The following is a 22,540-nucleotide window of genomic DNA, read 5'->3' on the forward strand; positions in this document are numbered from 1 at the left end:
CTGCAAGCTCCAAGTGTCCTTACTCCATCTATCCTGAGCCCAAATCTTTTGGAGAAAGACGAAGCTTCTAAAATAAGCATCAAATAATTAGATTCTGGGATTTGAAGGTTAGTAAAACCTTGTTGCTCAGAGAAGCAGAGGACTGTCCCCTGGGCTGGAAGAAGGGATTGCCCACTGATCAGCAGCACTCTCAAAGAATAAAAGGGGATCTTGGCCTTTCTGTGCTAGGAGGACTGGGTGAGAAGGTCAGGCTGTCAGGTTGCCTTCTTTATTTGTGGGTGCCACCCCTTAAAGGGGCAGAAGTGCTGGTGAAGAGAGGCTCATAAAGGAAGGGGCCCACCTGAGTGTACCCAGCAGGGAGGTCCTGCCTGGCTCTGCTGAGTCAGCTGTAAGACATCAGATCAAATGTGCAAGGCCAGATCTGTATAGTTCATTAAAGAACAGAAAAAATATCCTTGTGGCCTGGGGTAGAAATACACTCTTTAAACAAAAACAGGTACAACCCTTAAAGCAAAATGATTGATGAGAATTTGTAAATCTTATTTGTATGATTTCATGGACAAACAATGGGAGAAGATATTTACAATGCTTAAAACCAATAAAGGTTAATTTCGAACCAGTTTTTGTAAATCCTCAAGAAAGAAATCCCAAAAATATGAACAATTTACAGAAAAACCCAAAATGTTAATAAGCATATGAAGATATTTGAGATAATTCGATCCAGATTAGATAATTAGATTTAAGATAATTTTAAATACAGAGAAATGCACATTAAAACCATCATAAGATATCACCTTATGCTTGTGAGTTTGGCACCAAGTGCTGGAGGGAATGTGGAGATGGAGGCCCTCGTGGGCTGCTGGCAGTGAGAAGATAGGCACAGGTCACCTTCAGTGCCATGCTGCTTTGTGTCTCCCCAAAACTCATGTTTAAATCTTAGACCCAGACCTTAGGATGTGCTTTTCAAAGATATAATTAAGGTAAGATAGAGTCATATGGTTGGGTCCAAATTCAGTAGGACTGGTGTCCTTATAAGAAGAGATTAGGACTGGGAAAAAGCATGTGAAGGACAAGGGAAAAACAACCATTGGACACCTTGATCTCAGATTTCCAGCCTCCAGAATTATGAGAAAATACATTTCTGTCATTGAAGCCACACTGACTGTGATATTTTATTATGGCAGCTCAGGCAGACTGATACGGCTTACCGACCAAATTAAGTGTGCACATGCCTTATGACGTGGAAACTTCACTTCTGGTTTTATGTCCTAGGAGAACTCTTACACAGATCCTTCAGGGAGCAGGTATAGAGATAAATGTTCATGGAAGTTTTATTTGTGATGGTGGAATGCAACCTGTATAGCATCATGGACAGAGAAGTGCAGCTACCCATGGAGTACTGCAAACCAGGCAGAAGTACTGGGTTTAAATGGAATGTCATAGTATGGATGGATCTTTAGAACTTAGAGCTGAGTGAATAATAACTTTTATATGATTCGTAATATATGCACAAAACAATAAAATGTTTTGTAAGAATATATACAGAAAGACCAAAAACATTCGAATGGTTGTGTATAGGGCCAGCATCACGGGAATTAGGTATCTTGATAATAGAGAATTTTAAAAAAATTGCAAGAGTCAGCAGTGAGGTCTGAGAGTCCTGGGAGAGCAAGGTGGGCCTGTATTTGCCCTGGTGCACCCAACCCTGAAGTGGACATAACAAGATTGAGAAGGCTAGCCTTTGGGACTTCCAAAGCCCTGCATGCTACTGGAGTATTCTAGCTTCTGGGGTTGCTCCCATGAGCAAGGGGAGGAACTAAAGCAGAGGCCAGGGACTTGTACTCATCAGGACTGGCTTTCAGAGGCCATAAGAGATGGGGAAGGGGGAGAGGAGGGGACTCCAGAAGGGAGAGTGGGTGAGTGGGAGCCAGTCTGGCCACCAGGGACTCTCTCCTCCTCGGACTCAGGCCGCCTGACCAGTAGTTTCCTGGCCAAGATTCTTTCCCACAGGAGGCACTCAACTGAAGGGCTCTCATGAGGACAAGGAACACAGCTGCAGGGGACAGAGGTGCCTCCAAGGCTAGTCCTTCCTTCCATCCCAGAAATAGCCTGTCCTGACCATGGAGCTCAGATTGTGAAAGTGGGGAAGCGAAGCCTGAGATGGCTGGGAATGGAAAGGGAGAAGGTGACCAGGACCACCGTAGCTCTGGTAGAGGGGTTGTTCCAGGCACATTTTCTGAGGCCCCAGGGATCAGAGCAAGGGCCAGAGGCAAGGAACACAGGGCCAACATTAGAATGAATTTTCTCACAGAGCGGTCCAACAGGGCTGGGAAAGCAGTGAGCTCTCTGCTGTGGAGGTGTGCAACTGGAGGTGAAACGGGACCTTGGAACATGCTGTCCTCATCTAGCAGACGCTGTCTTGTCCTAAATGCTGGTGTCTGAGGGGACGTTTGCCTATCTCCCAGAGCGTCTCCTGTTGTGTCCATCCCACGGGTGAGCCAAATGCCGGCTACAGGAAACAGCCCGTGCCAGCTCCCATTTGAAGAGTAAATATTAGTCTTTTCAAGAGCTGCCTGTTCTCTGTCACTTGGCATGGAGGACACTGAGCCGAGCGGTTGGGGGGAGTGGAACATCTTGGTCCGCATGCCCAGATGGAGTCTGTGGTCTCTGGTCACTGCTGCCGTAGATGGCTCGAGAAACACGCCTCACCCCTGCTCCCAATTGCTCGACATAAATTTCATTCCTTCATTTCTGAAAGTGTATTCCTATTCCTCCGAAGCCACTCGACGTTTATGACCTGGGGAAAGCCAGGGGAAGGGGATGCCATTTCTGCAAAGGAAGGCAGATGAGGGTGGGTGGGGAAGAAAGCTGGTGAAGAGGGGCAAGGAGAAGAGGAAGAATCTGACATCGGTATCCTGGTCTCATTGTCCAGGACAACATCTTGAGGGAAAAAAATGAAAGCTGAAAATAAAAGGTGTGTGTGTCCCACTCTGCACTTGGAAGACAGAGCCCCAGACAGCCTGTGCTCCACCTTCTGGGTAAAATTGGTGGAGATACAGATTTAATAGCAAGATAATCTGTGTGAGCAACACAGAGCCACCCTTAGCTCCCAGAAGCCTAGAAGGGATCCAGAAGCTCCTGCATGCCACAGGACATGAGGAAGGTGGAATTGGTGGGCCTATCATGGCACTGCCATGGTGAATGGTGGGGTGAATCTGCCATAGAGGTCCTGGTGAGGGCAGCTCATACCCAGGACTGGGTTGAGGCATGGCCGAGACCAGAGGGGCCTGAGGAGCCAGAGTGAGCCACAGTGGGGCTGAGTCACCTAGGGTAAACCCTGCCAAGAGAACAAGCTATGGATGTCAGTCACCAGCTTCAGCAGCAGGGCCAGTGAGTGTCCATGAAGACCCTTGTGTGCAGGGAACTTGGTGGGAGGCCCCTCTTCTCTATCCTAGGAGGTCACCTATATTGGACCCTCCGCCTCATATCTTCTTGGCCTACCTTTGCTGGTTTTCTCCCGGGTAACGTGATAGCTCTTCACCTCAACTGTACCTCATAGCTAGAACTTTCTGCTCAGAGTTCCTCTGATGCTGTTTTAATCAGCTATTTCCCTGCTGTGACTGAAAGATCTGACCAGAACAATTGTAGAGGAGGAAAGGTTTATTTGAGAGCTCACGGTTTCAGAGGTCTTAGTCCGTAGAAGGCTGGCTCCATTCCTTGGGGTTTGAGGTGAGACAGAACATCATGGCAGGAGAGGGTGGCAGAGGGAAGCAGCTCACATCATAGTGATCAGGAAGCAGAGAGACTGCACTCACCAGGTACAAATATATACCCCAAACCACGCCCCAATTCCCACCTCCTCCAGCCACACCTACCACTTCAGTTACTACTCAGTTAATCCCTATCAGGGGATTAGATCCCTGATTGGGTTAAGACTCTCACAACCCAATCACTTCTCTGAATCTTCTTACCTTATCTGACACATGAGCTTTTGGGGTACACCTCACATCCAGACCATAACAGATACCATGATGTGGGATACTTACAGGAGCCTGGATACTCACACATACCTAGCCCGGAAGTGTGAGGGGCCATGAGATCCAGGGATTAAGCTCTCCTTTTCTATCCCTCAGTAGGACAATTATAATTCATGTTCCGCTAGGTCCTCAGAGGGTCCCAGTGGCAATGAGTCCCCATTGTCCCAGCAGTGACCAGTTCAATAATTTACCTTTATATTGTCTTTTTTCACTTCCCTGTTTTACTCTTCTCTGTTTCCTGCTTTTGGGGAACTCGAACTGCAAGACCATTTGAACCCCTGAGCTAGACATTATCTATTGTCACTCAATCTCTTCTTTAGTCCTTTCCATGTTCCCCTGTGTTGCACGGGCTGGCAGCCTCGAGACTATATTTCCTGGATTGTGCAGTTTAGGTTCTGCCAGAGGGAGAAGTGTAGCCAAGAGAGTAGGCACAGAGAGGTGGAGGCAGTTCTTTCTGCAGGATGTGGCTACTGGGTAGAACTGGCAGACATGAGGTGGGTTTTTTGTTGTTGTTATTGTTTTTCAGTAGGACACTACGTTCTGTACTTTTTTGTGTCATTAGTTTAATGGATGTACAATTGGGACATTGGCAGTGATGTTCTGCAAGGTGGCAGCTGTGAAGAGTGACCATGAGTATAGAAGTGCCTTAACTCCATTCCTGCAAGTCTTCCTATATCAAATTTCCTGCATTGCGTGTCTCTGCGCCAAACCTCTAGACTTTTCTGTTTCCCCAAATGGAATCATGACCATTTTGGCTGCCTCACCTCTGTCACATACTTCTGCAGTAGAATTAGGTGGAGGGACTCCAAAGATCACACACTTATCCAGAGATATCCAAAAAGAAATTGAGAGCCAAATTCTGCTTCCTATTCAACCACCATTGCCCCAGCTTCCCTTATAGAAGCCTGCTGCCTCTTACAGCTGGGGTTTAGGTATATTCCTAATCTGGGTGTAGGAGAGCATTCAGAAGGTGGGTCCTGGATAGGTTATCTTCCCTGATAAAAGGAGAAATTGCTCTTCTTGTGGTGGATGGGGTTCTATGAGAACACAATGCTTGGGGCAGTGACAGCCATCTTGCATTCACGAGGGAATGCATCTGAGGAGGAAAGCCAACATACTGAGGATGGTAGAGTGGAGAGAGAGAAACACTAGGTCTATGACAACATTATTGAGCTGCTGAATTAGCCTTGGAACTGTCTCCTTCTCAATGGCATCACCCTGGCGGGATCCTTTCCCCGTGAGTCACTAGAGGCAGGCCCAGAGCTCTTTGAAGTTTCTTTCATGCCGACATCCTGCAACTCGGGGATGCCGGGACCCCTGGGAACAGAACTGGGACTAAGGTGAGACAAGTGAGGCACTTGCCTCAGGTGCAGAATTTAAGAGGGTGGATAAAAACAGCAATAACAACAATAATTTGGTAATCAAGGTAAATAATGTTTTAATGCAATATTTTAAAAAATCAAAATTAATGCAAAAATACATGATGAACAATATATCAAGATTTTAAGTACAGACAGAATCAGTATTGCTAACTAGGTCTGCCCCTTTTACGTTTACACACAGGGCATGCCCAAGGATCTCCCCGCTCTCAATTCATACGATAGAAGAGTTAGGGCTCTGGCATGTGGAGAACTGGGTTCAAGGTCAGGCTCTACTAATACCTTTACTGGTGATCCCAAGCAAATCCCTTCCCTTCTCTGAACTTCATCTGTTATGCATGGAGGCTGGGGCATTGCCAAGATGGCCTCTTCGTCCCCATGGCCTGTTAAAGTTACTGTCCCTCTCCCTGAGAGGCTATGTCTCCAGGGCCATTGACTCCTGGCTATTAATATCTCAATCATCCCTGGCTTGAGCAGGGTGTTTAATGACTGCCAGCTGTGGCTCCGGCCCCCCCTCCCCCAGGAGAGATAAGGGCAGTTCCTGTTCCCACATAGGGGGAGAAGGGGGAGGTTGGGACATTGCTCATTAAAACAGGCCCTGGGCAAGCTGTGGAAATGGCAGGGGTGATTCTGACTCCTCACTCCACCCCTGCCCAGCACACTGGATTGGACACCTAGGGGTGCACACCCCTGCACATGCTCCCCCACCAGGGCCATCTAGGTCTCCTTCCCAGGCCCTGCCTCCTCAGGTCCTGATTTCAAAAGCTTTGGGGTTTCTCCCCAGATGCCCCACAGACATTATACTCAGCATGCCCCAAATCAGGTCATCATCTCCCCAACCCTCTTCCTCTTCCCTTGCCTGGTTGATGAAATGGAAACCTTTCCCAGGTCTGCCCTTTGGTCCCTTTTCAGAAACCAGAGTGGCCTACCCAAGTCCCTTGTCATCCCCTCAACCTCATTTATAAACCCTCCCCTATTGTTTCACTAGAAAGCGCCCCAGCACCTACTCACCTGGATTCAGGTGTCCCTGGCACCCAATATGCCTATGGATTCAGAGATCCTGACCTAGTTCTTAGAGACCACCTAAGTGTTACCTCAACTGAGACGCTGTCCTCCATCAATTCTGCCGGCAGACCAGCCACCCTCATTGAGCAGCCTGTGCCATGGAGCCGTGAGAATTGTTCACATGGTGGCCTCTCCTACAGCTGGGCTGGGGTGGTGGGGGCACCTTGACTAACCTGAGCTAATTGGGCTTTGCCTTCAGAGCCTGGAGTCAGGCCTCAGTTAGGAACCAGAGTCTCACCTGTGACCAATCAGAGGCTGGGGCTCTTACTTAGCGTTACAGTTGGGTTGGAGGCAGGGTTCATATATGGTAGAAGTTAGGGGCTTGGTCTGAGGGCCAGGCCCTGCGTCTCCTTAATCCCAGACTGAACCTGAGGACCAGTCCTGTGGCTATACCGCTTCTTCCTTTTTGTTTCCCAATCTGAATAGAGCTCAGGAGAAAGGTCTGCCTTTTGGGTCACTTGGCCTCCTGAAGAGGGACCTGCATGAGGATATCCAGCCCTAAGGCCTCCCTTGGTGAAGTCCTTGAAGCACCCACCAGGTGGCAGTAGAGATGAGTTGGCCTAGCTTGACAGTTGCCTGACCAGGCAGAAGAGGGACTTAGGAACTAGGGAAGGGTGAGGGGACAGGGAGAAGTTCTGCTCATGCCCCCCCACACACACACACACTTCATGGCTGTTTTCAACCTGGGATGTCTGTCTGTGTTTTCTAGGCCTCTCACCTGAGACTTGTTTTGGCTTCTCCCCAGCCTGAATGCCCATCATTGTGCTTCTCCCCTCCTGTCATCTCTCTGAGCAGGACCCTATCTTACTCCTCACTTTTGTTGTCCACATTTTGGATCTCTCTTCTTAGTTCACGCTCTACCATCTTGGATAATAACTGCTCCCTTCCCTAGGCCTCCCTGTGTTGCCCTGAAGCCATGAGAGGATTTCAGGCACTGTGGTAAATGGGCCAGGTCCAGCACTGCATGGGGCTTCTCCTGGCCTTCACACAACTCAATCAATTCTTTATTTGTCATTTGGTGGGATGCATCTTGGGATGTTACTGAATAGGACAGACTTTAAAGGAAGCTTATAGGCAGATCTGAGCCTTTGGCAGTCCTTTCTGACCTCTTTTTTTTTTTTTTTTTTTTTTTTTTTACCAGCTTGGCATCTGTCACCGGCTCTTCCAGCAAGACAACCTCTTTGAAAGTTTGCAGAGGTGGAATCCAATGAGGCCACCTTGGGCAACAGCTTTGAAGATATCTCTTGCTGGCGGATGTCATACTGTCTCTGTGTCTAAGGTTTTCTGTTAGTCATACTGTCTCTGTTCCCTGTCTCATGTTGGTGACTTTTATTCTGTCCTCTATCTGCTCCTCTTGGCTGAACCCTAGGTATTGGTTATATGGTCATTGTATTCCATATTTGCTCCTTGTTTTCAGGAATGACTGTGGCCTGTGAAATTCAGCCATTTCTAGGACTATGGGCAGCTCCGTCAGCTGTATTGTATTGGTCCAATATTAGAATGGTCTCCCCTAAGCTGGATTTAGGGGTTGAGGGTCACCATGTTGACCTGTTCTAACTTTATCACACTCAGAAGAAGAGGGAGACTACAACTCAAAAAGAGATTTGAAGTCCCTGAATATGTGTGCTCCTCATACAGAAACGTGAGATTCCTATCCAAAGCCAGAGGGATGGAGATATCTCACTTCATCGATATTTTGGACCACCCCTCTTAGCAGTAGGGGAACATGCTGCAAACAAGAAGCTAGGTCTCATGGGAAAACTTCCAGGGGAACCAAGTAAATCCAAAAGTCAACATTTATTGTTGCACAAGCCTGTTGCAGTCCTGAGGGAATCTTCTGGCACAGGCTTGGATTGGAAGCTGCATGACAACAAGGGTAAATGATAGACATGGTATACTCTGACCACCAGACTCTTGTGTAGAGACACTTGGGCTGGAGGACTCATCCACACTCCACGGAGTGGGGGGGTAGTGATGGGGATCAAGAGTAATGGCACTAACAATATCAGTGGCGATACAAAAAAAAAAAAAAAAAAAAAAAAAAGAAAAAAAGCTTTAACTGGTTACAATACATTAAAAAAGGTAGTAAAGGAAGAGTTTGTGTTTTCACTTCCCCGTCAGCCAGTTCTGAGCCCAATTCCTGCCTGTAAGACAGGGTGAGATTCCTGCTCTCTCTGAGACTCATTCTCGGATCTGTGAAATTGGGAGAGTAATTCCTGCCTTGCTGGGTTGATGTGAGGATTTAGGGGCCCATGAGTGCACATCTCTGAGCCTAGTTACAATAGTTGGCACATAGGTGAGCAGCCAAGGAGGGAAGATCTTGAATGCTTTGGTTGTGTGTAAGGCTGGTGTGACTGATCCTACTTGATAGATGAAGCCAGGGACACTTGGAGAGCAGGTGGGCTTAGTGTGAGGTCCCAGCATTCGCTGGTGAAGTCTCCTTACTTCCCAAGGCCCCAGAGTTCCTCAGTCCTTGGGTTGCATTGCCCCTCCTGATAGACGCTGGAACCCATTCCGCTTCGGTGGGGATTACAAAGATCGCTGTGCTCCCCAAACCCAAACTCCAAACCACAATCTTATTTGCCGGAGGTAGAGAAACTCACTCACCTGGAGGAGCTGGCAGGTAAGAGGACACAGGGGAGTGCGGGGGGATTGCATCTTCAGGGAGATGCCGGAATGGCAATGCTTAACTTAAAGAAACTTGATTGCAGCGGTGGAATTGAGGCACCGTAAGGGTTGTGGTGGTCTTCGGGGGCAGGATCTCTTCGCCCTCAGATAACAAAAACTTCGAGGATGGGCAGTTGCTTTCCTCCGATTGGTCAGAAAAGACTACGGGGTCTCAATTGGGAGGAGAGTATACAGATTTCTTGCCCTTGATTGGCTGGGAACCCTTTGGAGGAGGAGTCTGATGATAGTTCCACCCGCATCCTCCAGGGGAGTAGCTCCCAGCTCTCCAGCTCGCATAGAAGTGCTCGCGTAGGTGTATAGGTTCTCCAGGAGGGTCTGGACAGAGGGCCAGGGCAGCCTTCCAGTCCCAGCCTGTGGCTGCCCACGTTCGGGCAGGCCCCTGTCCCGGGTGCCGGCGAGGGTGGATACAAAGAAGAAGTGGTCGCCTTGCGTTTCTGGGCCCGGGGTGATCAGACTAGGGAGACTTCGGCCTGGAAGCTGGAGGAGCGGCGCGCGCTGGGGCTGACGCGCGTCAGCATAGAGACCTGCGTGCTGCACGTGGCGCCGCTACTGCCTCCCCACGGGTGCTGGTGTTTGGGGTTCCAGCCCAGAACGCCCTGCAGGTGCCAGCGCCGCCACTTCCGCCGCAGCTCAGCCTGCACCTAGGAGAGGGGAGGATGGTCAGGCCCGCCGCTTTGGAGCTTTCTCCAAGGCCAATTCTGCTACTCTGTATTTAGGGTGCTGAGCCAGCCAGTCATATCCTCTTTGAAAGTCTAAATTGAGACACCCAGATGCTGTTTCTCGGGCTGTGCAGAGTTGGGAGCATGTTGGGGCCAGGATCAAATCAGGACCTTGGCGTGGGGGGAGTTGAGAGGCAAACAGGATCACAGAATGCAGGCTAGGGAGGAAAAGGGATGCTGCGTGGGGGTGGCTGTACCTCGGCTCTTCCCATCCCGACACTCCAACTCACTGGAGCTCATCTATGAGGATGTTGGTGCTCTGTGGCCAGGGTTCCACAGCGACTCCACCTTCCCCGGCTGCCCTACACCCATTCACTCTGCACACAGCTGCTAAACTCGATGCCTCTCCAGCTCTGCTGAGCACAGCAATCAGTCCCCCACCCAGGGGGTCACCCAGATTCTAGGTCAGCAGGACTGGGGTGGTCTCAGAGATTTGCATTTTTTAATGAGGTTCTAAGTTGACACCGTTGCTACTAGTCTGAGGAGTGAGCACACTTGGAATAGTCAGGTTTAACCTGTCCTTGTGTTAATGGACCCTGGGCCTGGGAGCTCTACTCCCTGGCTCTCAAAGTCTAGGAGGGACTTACCTCACCATTGAGAAAGCAGTAGAGGATGGCCACCACAAAACCCTGGAGAGGAAGGGGACAGCAGAAGTGAGGTGGACAGATACCAGGAACTCCCAGTCCTGCCCCACACTTGGCCTCATGCAGCCTCGTGTTCCCCTGCTTAAGGAAAGGACAAAGCAACAAAGTAGATGCTCAACCAACGCTTATTACATTGAGAAGACTGGAGTCCAGTGGGAAGAGCCCAAGGGCCCAGCTTGAAATCCCTTAAAGTACAGAGAAGAATGCAACCTGAAGTCAATGGTTCATACCTGGAAAGACCCCACGACGAGCTCAAAGACCATTTTCACTTCAGCCTTAAAGTTGTCTGGGAAGAAGGCAAACATGATGTAGTGCACTCCAAACAGGGGGATCAGCAGGAGCGTGGACTTGGCCAGCCTCCTGAGGACAGGGAGAGCCAGCTGTGGGTATGTGTGTCTACTCATGTGGACACCATAGGGCCTGGTGTGGGGTTGCTGAGGCATGACATATGCAAAAGAGGTGAGAAGGGATTGCTGGCTCCCCTATATGTCATACCCACATCTGTTCCTGTCCTAGATCTGCATTGTCACTGCCTGCATGCCCTTGGCCTCCTAGCATGGAGGGAAGCATGAGAGAAAAGAAATTCCCTCTCTTCTCACCTTACAGCAGAGAGTATTATGGAGAGCCCAGTGCGGATGATGTGGAATAGTGGGATTTCAGCTAATAGGGGGATGTGCTTGGGCAACAAGAGACCCTGGTTCTCCCTCTCCTGGTCTTGGTTTCCCCAATCTGTACAGTTAGGTAAATGTATGCTCAATATAGTCAAGTTACAGAGTTGGGGGCCCACTGTAAACTCAGAACTGCTTTGGTGCTATAAAATAGAGAGCATCCATGAGAAACCACTTCCTTATAGGGAATGAGGATTTCTGGGAAGAAAGTCTTTCCAGCTGGAGTGCTATAGGTCCAAGGTCACTTGGGAGGATGGTGAGTGCCTGTTTATGCCTGGTTACTAGGGCTAATCAGTACAGCTCTCTGTCTTTGGTTTTCTGCCGTGTCCACCTCTCCAGGAGTTGCTGCCTTCCCTGGGATTGCATCCCTCTCCCCGGCTCCCCACCTCTGCACCCCAGTGTACACATCCCCAGCATTCTTCCAGCTTGATACTAAGGACCAACTCCTTCTTCACCAGCCAGTGCTCAGCAGGGTCAGCATTAACTCTGACCCGGCACAGGGCTCATTCTGTACCAGCTGACTTCATAGCTGGTCCAGGCAGTATGAGCCCATGGTTCCCTGGATGAGGACAGTCTGGGAAGATGTTGATGGGGGATGTCTCTGTCCCTATTTTTCCTGCCCCAGCAATCAGTCCAGGGGGTCCTAGCCTGGGCCTGAGGTCCCCCAGCAACCTCAGGGCAGAGGAGCTGGTCTTGCCTCTCCCACTCCTTCCTGGGCCTGGCTCTCAGCCATGCTAGGATCCTGAGTACTGCCCACCCTTCCTTGGCCGCAAACCTGTCCCTCACTGAGGCTGACAGATGGAGGCTTTCTTTAAATTGAAAGCTTATGGGGAGGTGGAGAGTGGGAGCTGACAGCCCCTTCCCAGGGAGCGCCATCTCCAACTCCCGCCACCCCTTCTGCCTGCTGACAGCTGTTCCTTTCCCATCTATCTCACCCACACGGACCTGGCCAGGACCAGCTTGGATTCTTTCCCTCAGATTCAAGCCCATTTATATGTTGGGGGAAATGAGGCTCCACTGGCAGAGGAGAGGATAAGCGTGCACAACCGGATGTGCTGCTCCTCAGCAGATTGCAGACCCTCACTGGGCCTTCCCTTCTCCAACAGGAGGGGACACTCCACCTACACGCCTGGCAGGCAGGAGAGGATGCGGTCACACCAGGGACGTGAGTCTTAGTCTCATCAGAGAGAATCACACGATTCCAGAATAGAATCCTAAATCCAGCAGCTCGTGACATTATAGCTGGAAATCTGGAGCCACAGCACACAATCCCGAAAGAAAAAGCCAGGCCAAGAACATTCTAGGATCCCAGGATCGGAAGACCCCTGTGGGACTGCCAGCTTCATCTGGTCTGCACAGCACTGATGCTCAATCTCCTGTTCCCGTCTCTGGGCATGCAGACCCTATTCACCTTCCCAAAGCCCTTTCTATATTTTCATGTTTCTTTACTTCTGCCTTTAAATCCTGTTGCTCTAATAAAAACCTGCCTCTGTCTGTAGTCCTCCCAAGCACAGGGAACAGCCCTCATGCCTTTCCAAGCAAGGAACATATTCACTATCCCATGGACACCTCGCCCATGATCATGTGCTCCCAAACCCTAGAGATGTGTATGTCAATGTCCTCTCTATAAAATGGGGGCAATTTTACAGGGGACTGTGTGGATATGATGAGATGATGTATGGAGATCCCTTAGCACATGTCTGGCATGTAAACTGCAGATGTCCTTGCTATAATTGGAGAATACTGAGTCTGAACATGGCTGTCACATTGGTAGATTAGGGGGTCCCCCAGGGCCTTCATCTGCTATGCATTTATTGCACCCCTTTTCTGTACCATGCACGTGCCAGGGACTGGGTGCACAGTGTGAGCAAGACACAGGTTATCTCTGTCCCCTCGAGCTTTGTGGCTTGGCAGTGGATGTGTACTTGGGAAGGATGCCAGGTTAAGCGAGTGGAGAAGAAGCAGACAAGGGATTCTGAGGGCAGCCTGGTGAGTTGGGCAGGGGCAGGGAACACTGGTAGGTTGAGCCAGGCCATGGGATGGAGGTGAACAAGAGCAATGTGGCTTTTTTGGGGACTCTGGAGGTTCGGGACAGGGGTTCTTCCAGGGGATGTGAGGTGATGTGAGGGCTGGGGTTGGAGGAGTTGGGGGACAAGGGCACTGGGCCCACACTCACGAGTATGGACTGCTGTCATTCTTCCCGATATCAGGGGGCCGCAGTTTCTGAACCAGGATTCGGATGATGCAAATGAACAGGACAAAGTTCACCTGGTGGGTGGGGACCCGGAAGTTGGTCACTCAGAGGCGGAGTGTTTAGTCCTGCAGGCTGATGGCCTTCTTCCTTCCTGGGGTTACGCTGGCCTCCATATTACCTCTCGCTAGCTCTTTCCCTTTGGGAAGGTCATCTAGGACCTCTATTTCACATCTCTAATGACCGTGCCTCCCAACCCATTTACTCTGGAGGAAGACCTGGTGGCATGGAGATAGAGATGACCCCCTATCAAGCAGTGGGAAGCCTACAGTTAAGATTGACCTAGACACTATATTTCCTGTGTGACCTGAGGTTGCCTACCCAATCTAGGTCTGAGTTTCCCCACCTCTGTGGGGTGGGAGGAAGCCTTACCAAGATGGAGGTGAGGATGGGGGCTTTTATGATCCACCATAATGAGGAGTTGATGGTGTCCCAGCACCTGAGCAGAGTATGTTGGGGAAAAAGAGATTGTCCTCAGTCAGAGAGAGTCAGCAGTCACCCCCACTGTCCCTGGCTCTGCTCCCAAGCCTTTAGAGACAATGGGCCCAGAGTCTGTTCCTCCCCAAATATCCCTCCAACCTCCCCTCTGGGGGACATTGTCTACCTGCCATCCCACCCAGGGGATCTCACCCAAGTGATAGAAGCCGAGGGGTGGGGGCAGGGTGACAGCTCACCCATAATCCTCAAACTGGATCCTGATGATGGTCCACACCATGGTGAATGTGCTGGGCACCCCTGTCAGGGCCAAAGGAGAGAGAACGAGAGGAGAGGGCACAGGAAGCAAGGGTGGAAGAAATGAGGGAGAGATTTAGGGAAAGAATCAGAGAGAAGAGGGAGAGAAAAAAGGGTGGGTTTTCAGGGCTGTTGTCTGTGGTCACAAGGGTTTTTCATTGTGCAAAGGTGCTCTACTGAGGTGGCGGGTTGTGTGCTGTAGGACTGTATCCACTGTGAGGGACAGTCTTTTTCTAATTTTGACAGGCATCTTACAGATTAGCAGTGGCCCTGCATATGACAGTAACTAAAGGGGAAATGGAAGAATGTTTACAGGATCTGTCTCTCAGAGTGACCCTAGTTGTATCTGCAGCCTGAGGGCTCCTGTCCCAGGGTAAGACATTCCAGGAACTTTTATTGCCCTTGGTCAAGATCCTTGTAGGCAGGAACTAAGACTATGGGCTGGCCTGGCACCCTCCCCCAGTGAACTTCTCAGACCTTGTCCCCTCTGTTCCCAGCCTGACAGCCCTCCCTGGTACCATACCCCAGCCGATGAGTATGTACCCCCAGAAGTACTTCCGTTCGGAGAAGAAGGAGACGGCAAGCAGGGTGTGCAGGTAGAGGCCCTCCACCAGCAGCCAGAAGAAGTTGGCCATGACACAGTACTGGAAAAAGACCATGGCTGCCTTACAGCCCACCTGCAGGGAGGAGAAAAAGGGGGTTCATTTGGACTAGCAGGGATTCCTTATTACCCATAACTCTGATTAGGGACAGGGACAAACACAGCTGTGGCCCAACCAACTTAATCTCTTTGTTGCTTTAGAATGTACGCAGTGGTTTCCCTCTGTTCCTGATTTTAGACCATCTGATGCTTTGGGATAAGTCAGTAATTTTAATTGTCCATCCATTTACCCACCCATTAGATGTTCGTTACCAAGTCTTCTGTTCATCTACTGTTCATGCATTCATCTGTCATCTATTCATCGTCCCCACCATCACTCCATCCACTTACTCACTTATTTATCTCTCCATTCATCTATCAATCCACCCACTTAACCAGCTAGCCATCCCTTCATCTATCCACCTACCCAATCAGTCCCTTCATGGATCCATTCCCCTACCTGCCTGCCTTCCTACCCCTTAACCATCATCTCTTTAATCTTCCTTACTTAATCCACCTCTCTTTCTGCCTACCCAGGCAACCATGGACCCATTTACCATTTACCCATCCACCAACTTTCCCATCCACTTCCCATCCACTTCCCATTCATGTCTCCATGAATTCATCTTATTCCAATTAGGACTATAGGTAGCTGGAAGAAGTATGAGGGCAAAGTCTTGCTTGAGTTTTCAAGAGACCACTGGCTCCTTGGGGGTACAGGCTGTGGACTATGGAGTGGGATCAAGTGGAAGTATGGAGGAGAGACTGAGAAGAAGGTAGAAGAGAAAGAAGTGGAAGCGAAGGGAAGGAGAAGAAGGAATGGGTGGCCATTTCTCCAGGGGCCAATAGAGCTACTGGAAGAACAGGTTCCTCAGGGAGGTAAGGACAATGGAGGAGTCAGAGGAACCCCTGAGTTGGGCAATCAATGGACTCTGGGTGGCCCACCTGGCATGACTGGAAAGTCTTCTGGGCACTTTGTCCCCTCCCAGAAACATTCTCCCATTTCAGATGAAACTAAGATGCCTGAGCCAGGGATTAAAGCTACCCTCCTCTTCTACTTCTACTTCCCCCTGTACCCAGAATATTGGTTCCCACCCTTCTTTCCCATTCCCTTGGTTTTGAGATATCCTCAGAGAGCAGCCTCATTTTCCCTCCCCAGGGATGGGAAGTCCTTCTGTAGGCCACATTTCTGTCCCTCCAGCTGTGGGTGTGCTTGCTTCCCTACCTTTTTCCCTCATTAGCTTTACAACAAGAATACTCAGCTCTTTAACAGGACAATTTTCTGTGCTTTCTCTTTGTCTTAGAAAAGCTTCACAGGGCTGCTAATAAAACCAGTTGGAAAGACAGTCTTCAAGATTATTCTTAGCAAGTGTGCTGGAGGCTGCAGGCCGCTTCCCAGGCTCTGTGGTTCTCACTGCACTTGGTCGCCACCTCATGAAATGAACACTGGGTTTTCTTCCCTTCTTCTTGAGATGCATGAGATTCCACCAGCATAGGTCCACTCTCTGAGGGGAAGGTACTGCTGTCCCTTGATAGTATGTACTTTCTCTTGGATCACTCATGACACATTGAGTTCTTGACCACAAGGGATGGAAAAGAACCAGGACCACTTTCAAGCTCTCTGTCCCAGCGCAGGGACACCCAGAGAAAGATCTTCAGCTCAGAGTCACTTGGAGGTGGACCTCTTAGTGACTGGCAATGAATTCCCTAGAGGCTCCCTTAACTCCCTTCCTTAGGAAGGCCCAGGACTGGACTGAGGGCAGGGGAAGAACAGAAGAGGAAGGCTGCAGAACTGTGTTTGGGCTGACTCCAGATGGCACGAGGAGGGGTGGGGAGAAGGAAGGGTGGTGTGGAGAGCAGAGCCCTGGTTGCAGATACAGAGGGCAGAGTTGGAAGAGTCTTGGAAGTCTTTGTGCAAATGGGGAAACTAAGGAAGGGAATTTTCAAGGCCAAACAGAAAGTTAGCAACAGAGGTAGGCAGTAGGGCCTAGGCTGTGGCTGTGAAGGGTCCCATTTTCCATCTGTTCTCAGTGGCAGGAAAGGTCTGTAAGGTCCCAGGTGCTGGGAGAGGAGTGAGATTTGAGGAACCTTCATGGAGTTGAATAGGGGAGTTGGCCATTCCTGGAGAAAGAGAGAGAGAAAGAAAGAAGAGGGAAGGAGGACAGGGTAGGAGGATGGAGGGAGAGGGAAGGAGAGTGGAGAGAAGTAGGGAGGAAAAGGAGATTCAGATGATTAAAGATGAAGGCAAGGCAGAGGGAGGGGGCCAGGGCAGGGTCCTCACCGAGCCCTCAGAACAGTGGTCTGAGTCTCCGCTGTCGAAGAGGGCCAAGTCTTTGATGAAGACGGCAGCAGCCCGCAGGATGAAGGAGATGAAGAGGTGTGTGTGGATGTAGTTCCTCGTGCAGTGTAGCTTCCTGCGTGGGGCAGGCAGATATGAGAGACTGGACACCCATCCCAACCAACATGGACCTGTGCTCTGAGCATGGGGTGGGGCTGAGGAGCATGCAGGCTCCAGAGTTCAGGCCCTGCCTCCAAGGGAGACCCATCCCAAATTGCAGGCCCAAATTCAGGTACCCCACTCTCTTGTGCAGTCCAAGAACCTCAGCCAGGGTGTAGGCTGGCCATACCCTCTGGTGCTGTATGCTCAGCTACAGGCCATCCTGGGGGTAACTGGGCTTCCAGGAGGCTGACCTCTCAGGAGGGCTGGGGCAGGAACTGTGAACTACCCGGGGGTGTGACAGTGCAAAGGGTGGGGCATTCCTGGGCCAGGCTGGGCTCAACCATGGGATAATAATAGTTGGGACTGCTTTGAGGCCTATTGCCCAGGTGGGGCCTTACCTGAACAGGCTCAAGATAGCCGTGGCAACCAGAAGCGTGGCAAGGGACAGGCTATAGCCGATAGTGTAGCCAGTCTTCACGGAATTGTAGAATATAGTCTGCTGCTGCTGGAGGGAGGTGGGCAAGGATCTTGGGTGGGGGGCAAGGTGGGCTCGCCACCTAGGGGCTCTACACCCTGCCTGCTCGACCCTGGCAGATGAGGAGGCTGTGGCCTGGGCTCCCAAAAAGAGCTGAGCAGTGCCCTTTGTGCCACCAACCTCTAACACACCAGTTTCCAGGACAGAACTGTGTCCCAGGGTGTGGTGAGGGTTGAAGTCACTCCCTCTCCTCCTTTGAGAGGGATATGCCAGCAAGGGAAAGAATGGAGACCTCACACATTCCACGTGTTGATTTGTTCATTCTTTAGTCATGTGTCTGAACCTCCTGTGCCAACTCTGGGCTCAGGTCCCCAGGACACCAAGGCTGCTGTCCTTTCAAACCTGCACATGAAGCCCTCTTTCTACGTAACCCAGGGAGGTAGACAGGGAGTACAGAATGTTAAAGAAGACACGGGACATAATTTCCCACTTGGGGTTCCCAGTGGCTGGGGGCAGCAAGGTGCAAGAAATCTATCCTTTCTGGAGGAGATAGGACAGTACTGGGTCCCAAACCTTCTCACTTGGCTCCCTCCCTAGGTGCCCTCCCCATGCATACACATGCAGAGTGACAGTCTCTTGGTGAGCCCCACTTTCCCCTCCCATGTCCCACATTGTGCCTAAGGAGAGAAAAGGGATTAAGAGGGATTCTGGGGAGTTAGGGTCTAAGGTTCTGGTGGGCCTTAAAAGTCTTTCAAGAAATTGTTCCTCCCTTCAGGGGAGGGAAAGCCCTGTCTGAGAGGGTGTCTGGGGATGGCAGATGTCATCACAGACCTACATGAATGCTTGCACCCCAGAGCAGTGAGGGACTTCTAACTAAGGACTACAATTATCACCCAGCCTTCTCATCAATATTCCTAAGTGGTTCCTTAAATCCCTAGAGACCACCTAGGCTCTACCTGCTTCTGGGACAGATCCTTGTCCTCAGACTGAGGATAATGGGCCCTTTTCCTGTCCTGTCCCTGAATTGATGTTGGGTATCTGAGGCTGGCGTTGTTTGCACCTCAGTTTCCATCTGAACCCAATAGGGGATGGTATCTGCTTGCCCTGCCACCTCCAGGCTGGCTCCCACAAGGCAGTGGGGTGGCCCGGCCTGTGGTCACTGCTTCAGCTTCTGCTGCTCTGGGGACAACCTCCTATGTGTTGTCCTCATGAAATACCCTCCACCTGCACCCTATCAGGGGGATTCGGGGACCGAGCCTCCAGAAACATGGGCTTGGAGAGGATGCTTGAGGAGGGCAGCTCCCAGGAGTCCGGGTCCCGCACACATGGCAACCTCATGGGAGTCTGGAAGAAGCATGGCCGGCTGAGGTGCACTGGGGGTGGGGCCAGGGTGCGCTGAGGCCCACCTCATCCAAACTCGATGCCTTGTCATCCAAGCCACAGGCAATAGGGTAGGGGCCGGGCTCCAGTTGTGTCCAGCCCTCATCCGTGCAGCTGCGGCTCACATTGCGGCCTGGAGGCGGGAGAGGAGCAGGGAGGAGAGAGCTGAGATCAGGAAGAGGGTGAGTCCCTGGAGGAGGTCACGGGGGCCTGGCTGCCTCTTTACTGGGCACAAGGCAGCAGCCCTCCTCCCATGGACTCCTGGTGTTGTCAGGCTCCAGCTGCCCTCATCCAGACCCTCAGGGCACCTGAGGCAGGAAGGAGCCCCTTCAGAGTGCCATAGAGCAGAATCAGCTCATTCATTCCTGGGCTTAGCCCTGTCATGACTAACCCTGACTCCAGGGGCAAGGTAAAAACTCTGATCCTCATCATTGGCTCAACCTGGATCATCATCACAGAATGACCCCTGACCTTTGCCATGAGCTGAATGCTGACCTTTGTCACTGGGCCACAGCTGAGGCAGGGGACTATACCTGCCTAACCCTCCTTGGGCAGCCTATGTGGCCTGTGAGGCTGTGTTTCCTCCCATGCTTGGTGGGGCTGAGATGTGCTTCTGGAGAGGGACCAAAGGGTGGGGTGGATGGGATGGGGCTTGGAGGACACCTGATAAGGGTGTAGATCTGAAATCCTCATAAAGGAGAAGTAAGGGGTTCCTGGCAGGGGAAAGTGCCAGGAGAAGTATGAGAGAGGGGAATCAAGCAGGGGCAGAACTGCAGGATCTTGAGGCTAAAACAAGTTACGACTGGCACCAGAGTGCTGTCCATCAACCCTGGAGACTCAAGGCTGCAGAAAAGGGCAGGACTTCTAAGGGGGCAGGTGAGGCGAGGGGTCCACCAAGGCTCCCCACTCTTCAGCCCTATGGAGGCATCAGGTCCCCTCAGAGGGAGGGGAGGGGCCCAATAGACAATGGGTGGGACAGAAGACTAGCCCTCCCCCCCAGGACCACCATCGCCACCTCCGTCACCGCCTCCATCACCATCACCATCATGGTCACCAGCAGCAGCAGCAGCTGTCTCATCTTAATAGCCAGTTTTGACCTTTTCATGCGTCAGTGCTGTACAGAGCGCTGTAATCCTGCAACCGCCCAATGAGGAAGGTAACTCCATTTCCCACTTGGAAGGAGAGGTTCCACGAGGTTGGTGCCTTGCCCAAGGCCACGCACAGGGCAGGGAGGAGCTGAGCTGGGCTGTTCTCCCAAGTCCTCTCAGGTGAGCTTGTCCCTCACCTACACAGAGGGGACCTGAGGACTTGTTTCCATGTCCAGGTGTAGAGCCACAGGAGGGGCTGAGCTGTCCTGTGAGCTCAGGGAGGGTCTCTGTACAAGTGTTTAATAGTTCCAAACTTTGCCACATTCCTGGAATATACCAGGTGATTCCATAGTCACTTTTCCTGTAAATCCTCCTGGCGATGCTTTGGCAGCAATTCTTATCTTCCTACTTTATGAGTTGGGTACTTGGGCAGCGGGGGCTCGGGGAGGAGAGTCAGTAAGGAGCAGTCCTGGACTAGGTGGCCTGGGGGAGGGGCATTGAACTGGGTTTCCTGCCACAGAGGCTCCCAAGACTGAGCAATCTCCAGTAGCCCCCACTCAACCCTCTCCACTTCCTGCCATTGTGGCCGGAGGTGGGCCTGGCCTGGAGCCCTCAGCAGAGTCTCTCATCAAAGTGTGGCCCTGCCTCACCCCAGTTCTAAGGAGTATATCCAAGGCCCTGAGGATACGCCTTCCATTCATGATCCAATTCTTCTGGGGACTCTACCCACCAGGGATAGAAGAGAGGGACAAGGAAAAATCAGTCTTGAAGCAGGGGCATTAAAATTTTGGGCTCTCTTCTCACCAGATGGATCAGGGCTCAACAAGGTCAGGCTCAATGACAGAGTAGGCACCTGATATCATCACACTTAGGCTTAGCAAGACTGGATGACTCATGACTGTCTACACAGTAGCTTCACATGCTGTGTGTGTGTGTGTGCGTGCATGTGTGCATGCGTGCATGCATGTGTGTGTGTGTGTGTGTTTTGGGGCAAACATTAACATGTTAAGGCTAAGGATCATAAGTTATCATTAGTCCTGCTAGAAGATGGGGATCCAAAGGCAAAGAGAGGAAGTAACTTGCTTAGTCACAGCAAGGAAGCTGCAGTCCCGAGCCAGCCTGACTGCAGATCTATCTGGGCTCCTGGCAGTGGCCAAAGGAATACCTTGTCTTCTGGAGCCCTGGTCACTCTAGGTAATAGGGGAAGGGAGAGCGGGCGGCCTCTTTGAGGAGCCTGGGAGTGTGACCTAGGCCACAAAGAGAGCTGCTCTTGAAGGAATTTCAAAGGCAGTCACCATGGGACCCAAGGAGCAGCCAATTTTCTGCCATTTGGCTCCATGTCTGCAGGGGGGATACAGAGGGTGGGAGGGAATGGGAAAGGGACTTTATTCTGAGCTGACAGGAATGCCCCACATTCTTTGTTTCCTCCCACTCACCAATGGCTCAAAAAGCAGTCACACCCCTCTCCTCTCCAGGGTTGTCTGTCTTCTAAAAGTTGCTGCTCAGTGACTTGAGACAGAAACGAGGGAAGTTTCCTTCCTCCTCTCTTCTCCTCCAGCAGCCAGCAGTCCTGTCCCAGATTCTCTTTCTTCAATACTACTACCGTCTCATCTTCCCTGGCTTAGGTCAGAAGCCTCCTGATGGGTCTCTCTGCTTTCCTGACCCTTCCAAGCAACTTGCCATCCTGAGATGGCTAGAGGGATAGTTCTAGCACCTAGACCTGACCCTAGTTCTCTCCTGGTGAGATCTTCCCAGGGTTCCTCATCCAGTTAGCAAGTGCAAACTTCTTAGATTGGAATCAAGAACTGAGTGGGAGAGGGGTCGTGCCCACAGACTCTGCAGACATGGCTAACATATACTGTGCATTTGTTTTTCAAACCAAAATTGCTATCTTATTTTTTATTCTAAAAACAAATAATCCCTTCAAATATTTAAAGGTAAAAACCCCTGTAATCCCTGCTACTCTGGAGGCTGAGGCAGGAGGGTTGCAATTTCAAGGTTAGCCTCAGCAACTTAACAAGGCCCTATCTCAAAAGGTCTGGAGATGTAGCTCAGTGATAGGATGCTTGCCTAGCCTGCTTGAGGACCTGGGTTCAATCTCTTGTACCACAAAAACCAAAAGCCACCAAAACCACAAATGTACATATGCATACTATAAACTAAAGAAATAAGCCACCATGAACATTTTGGTACCTTAATGAGCAATTACTTACCTAGCCAGCCCTTCTTTCCCAGGTATTATATCCAGCCTAAATAGATGACTTCTAACCCTCCAGGAGTTTTATCTCCTATAAGCTTCCCTTGACTTTTACTGTAGAACCAGGTCCATTCCTA

The 22,540-nt window shown here is 50.9% G+C and overlaps 1 protein-coding gene across 3 annotated transcripts in view; it reads right to left on the bottom strand.

The window, feature by feature from the left end:
• Nucleotides 1–5,450: 5,450 nt before the first annotated feature.
• Nucleotides 5,451–22,540, bottom strand: part of VIPR1 (vasoactive intestinal peptide receptor 1) — a 48,119-nt gene continuing 31,029 nt past the window's right edge. For 2 of the 3 annotated variants that reach the window (XM_079114166.1, XM_079114168.1), the window contains 10 exons: nucleotides 19,145–19,251; nucleotides 17,662–17,768; nucleotides 17,105–17,237; nucleotides 14,707–14,860; nucleotides 14,126–14,186; nucleotides 13,824–13,890; nucleotides 13,377–13,468; nucleotides 10,763–10,892; nucleotides 10,476–10,517; nucleotides 5,451–9,810 (listed from right to left, as the gene is read on the bottom strand). In XM_079114166.1, coding sequence (XP_078970292.1) covers nucleotides 9,619–9,810; nucleotides 10,476–10,517; nucleotides 10,763–10,892; nucleotides 13,377–13,468; nucleotides 13,824–13,890; nucleotides 14,126–14,186; nucleotides 14,707–14,860; nucleotides 17,105–17,237; nucleotides 17,662–17,768; nucleotides 19,145–19,251 — 1,085 coding nt within the window. In that variant the 3' untranslated portion in view covers nucleotides 5,451–9,618. The remainder of the gene's footprint in view (nucleotides 9,811–10,475; nucleotides 10,518–10,762; nucleotides 10,893–13,376; nucleotides 13,469–13,823; nucleotides 13,891–14,125; nucleotides 14,187–14,706; nucleotides 14,861–17,104; nucleotides 17,238–17,661; nucleotides 17,769–19,144; nucleotides 19,252–22,540) is intronic. The other variant, XM_079114167.1, reaches the window with a different exon arrangement.

Source organism: Sciurus vulgaris (genome assembly GCF_902686455.1).
Source record: "Sciurus vulgaris genome assembly, chromosome: 16".
NCBI lineage: Eukaryota > Metazoa > Chordata > Mammalia > Rodentia > Sciuridae > Sciurus > Sciurus vulgaris.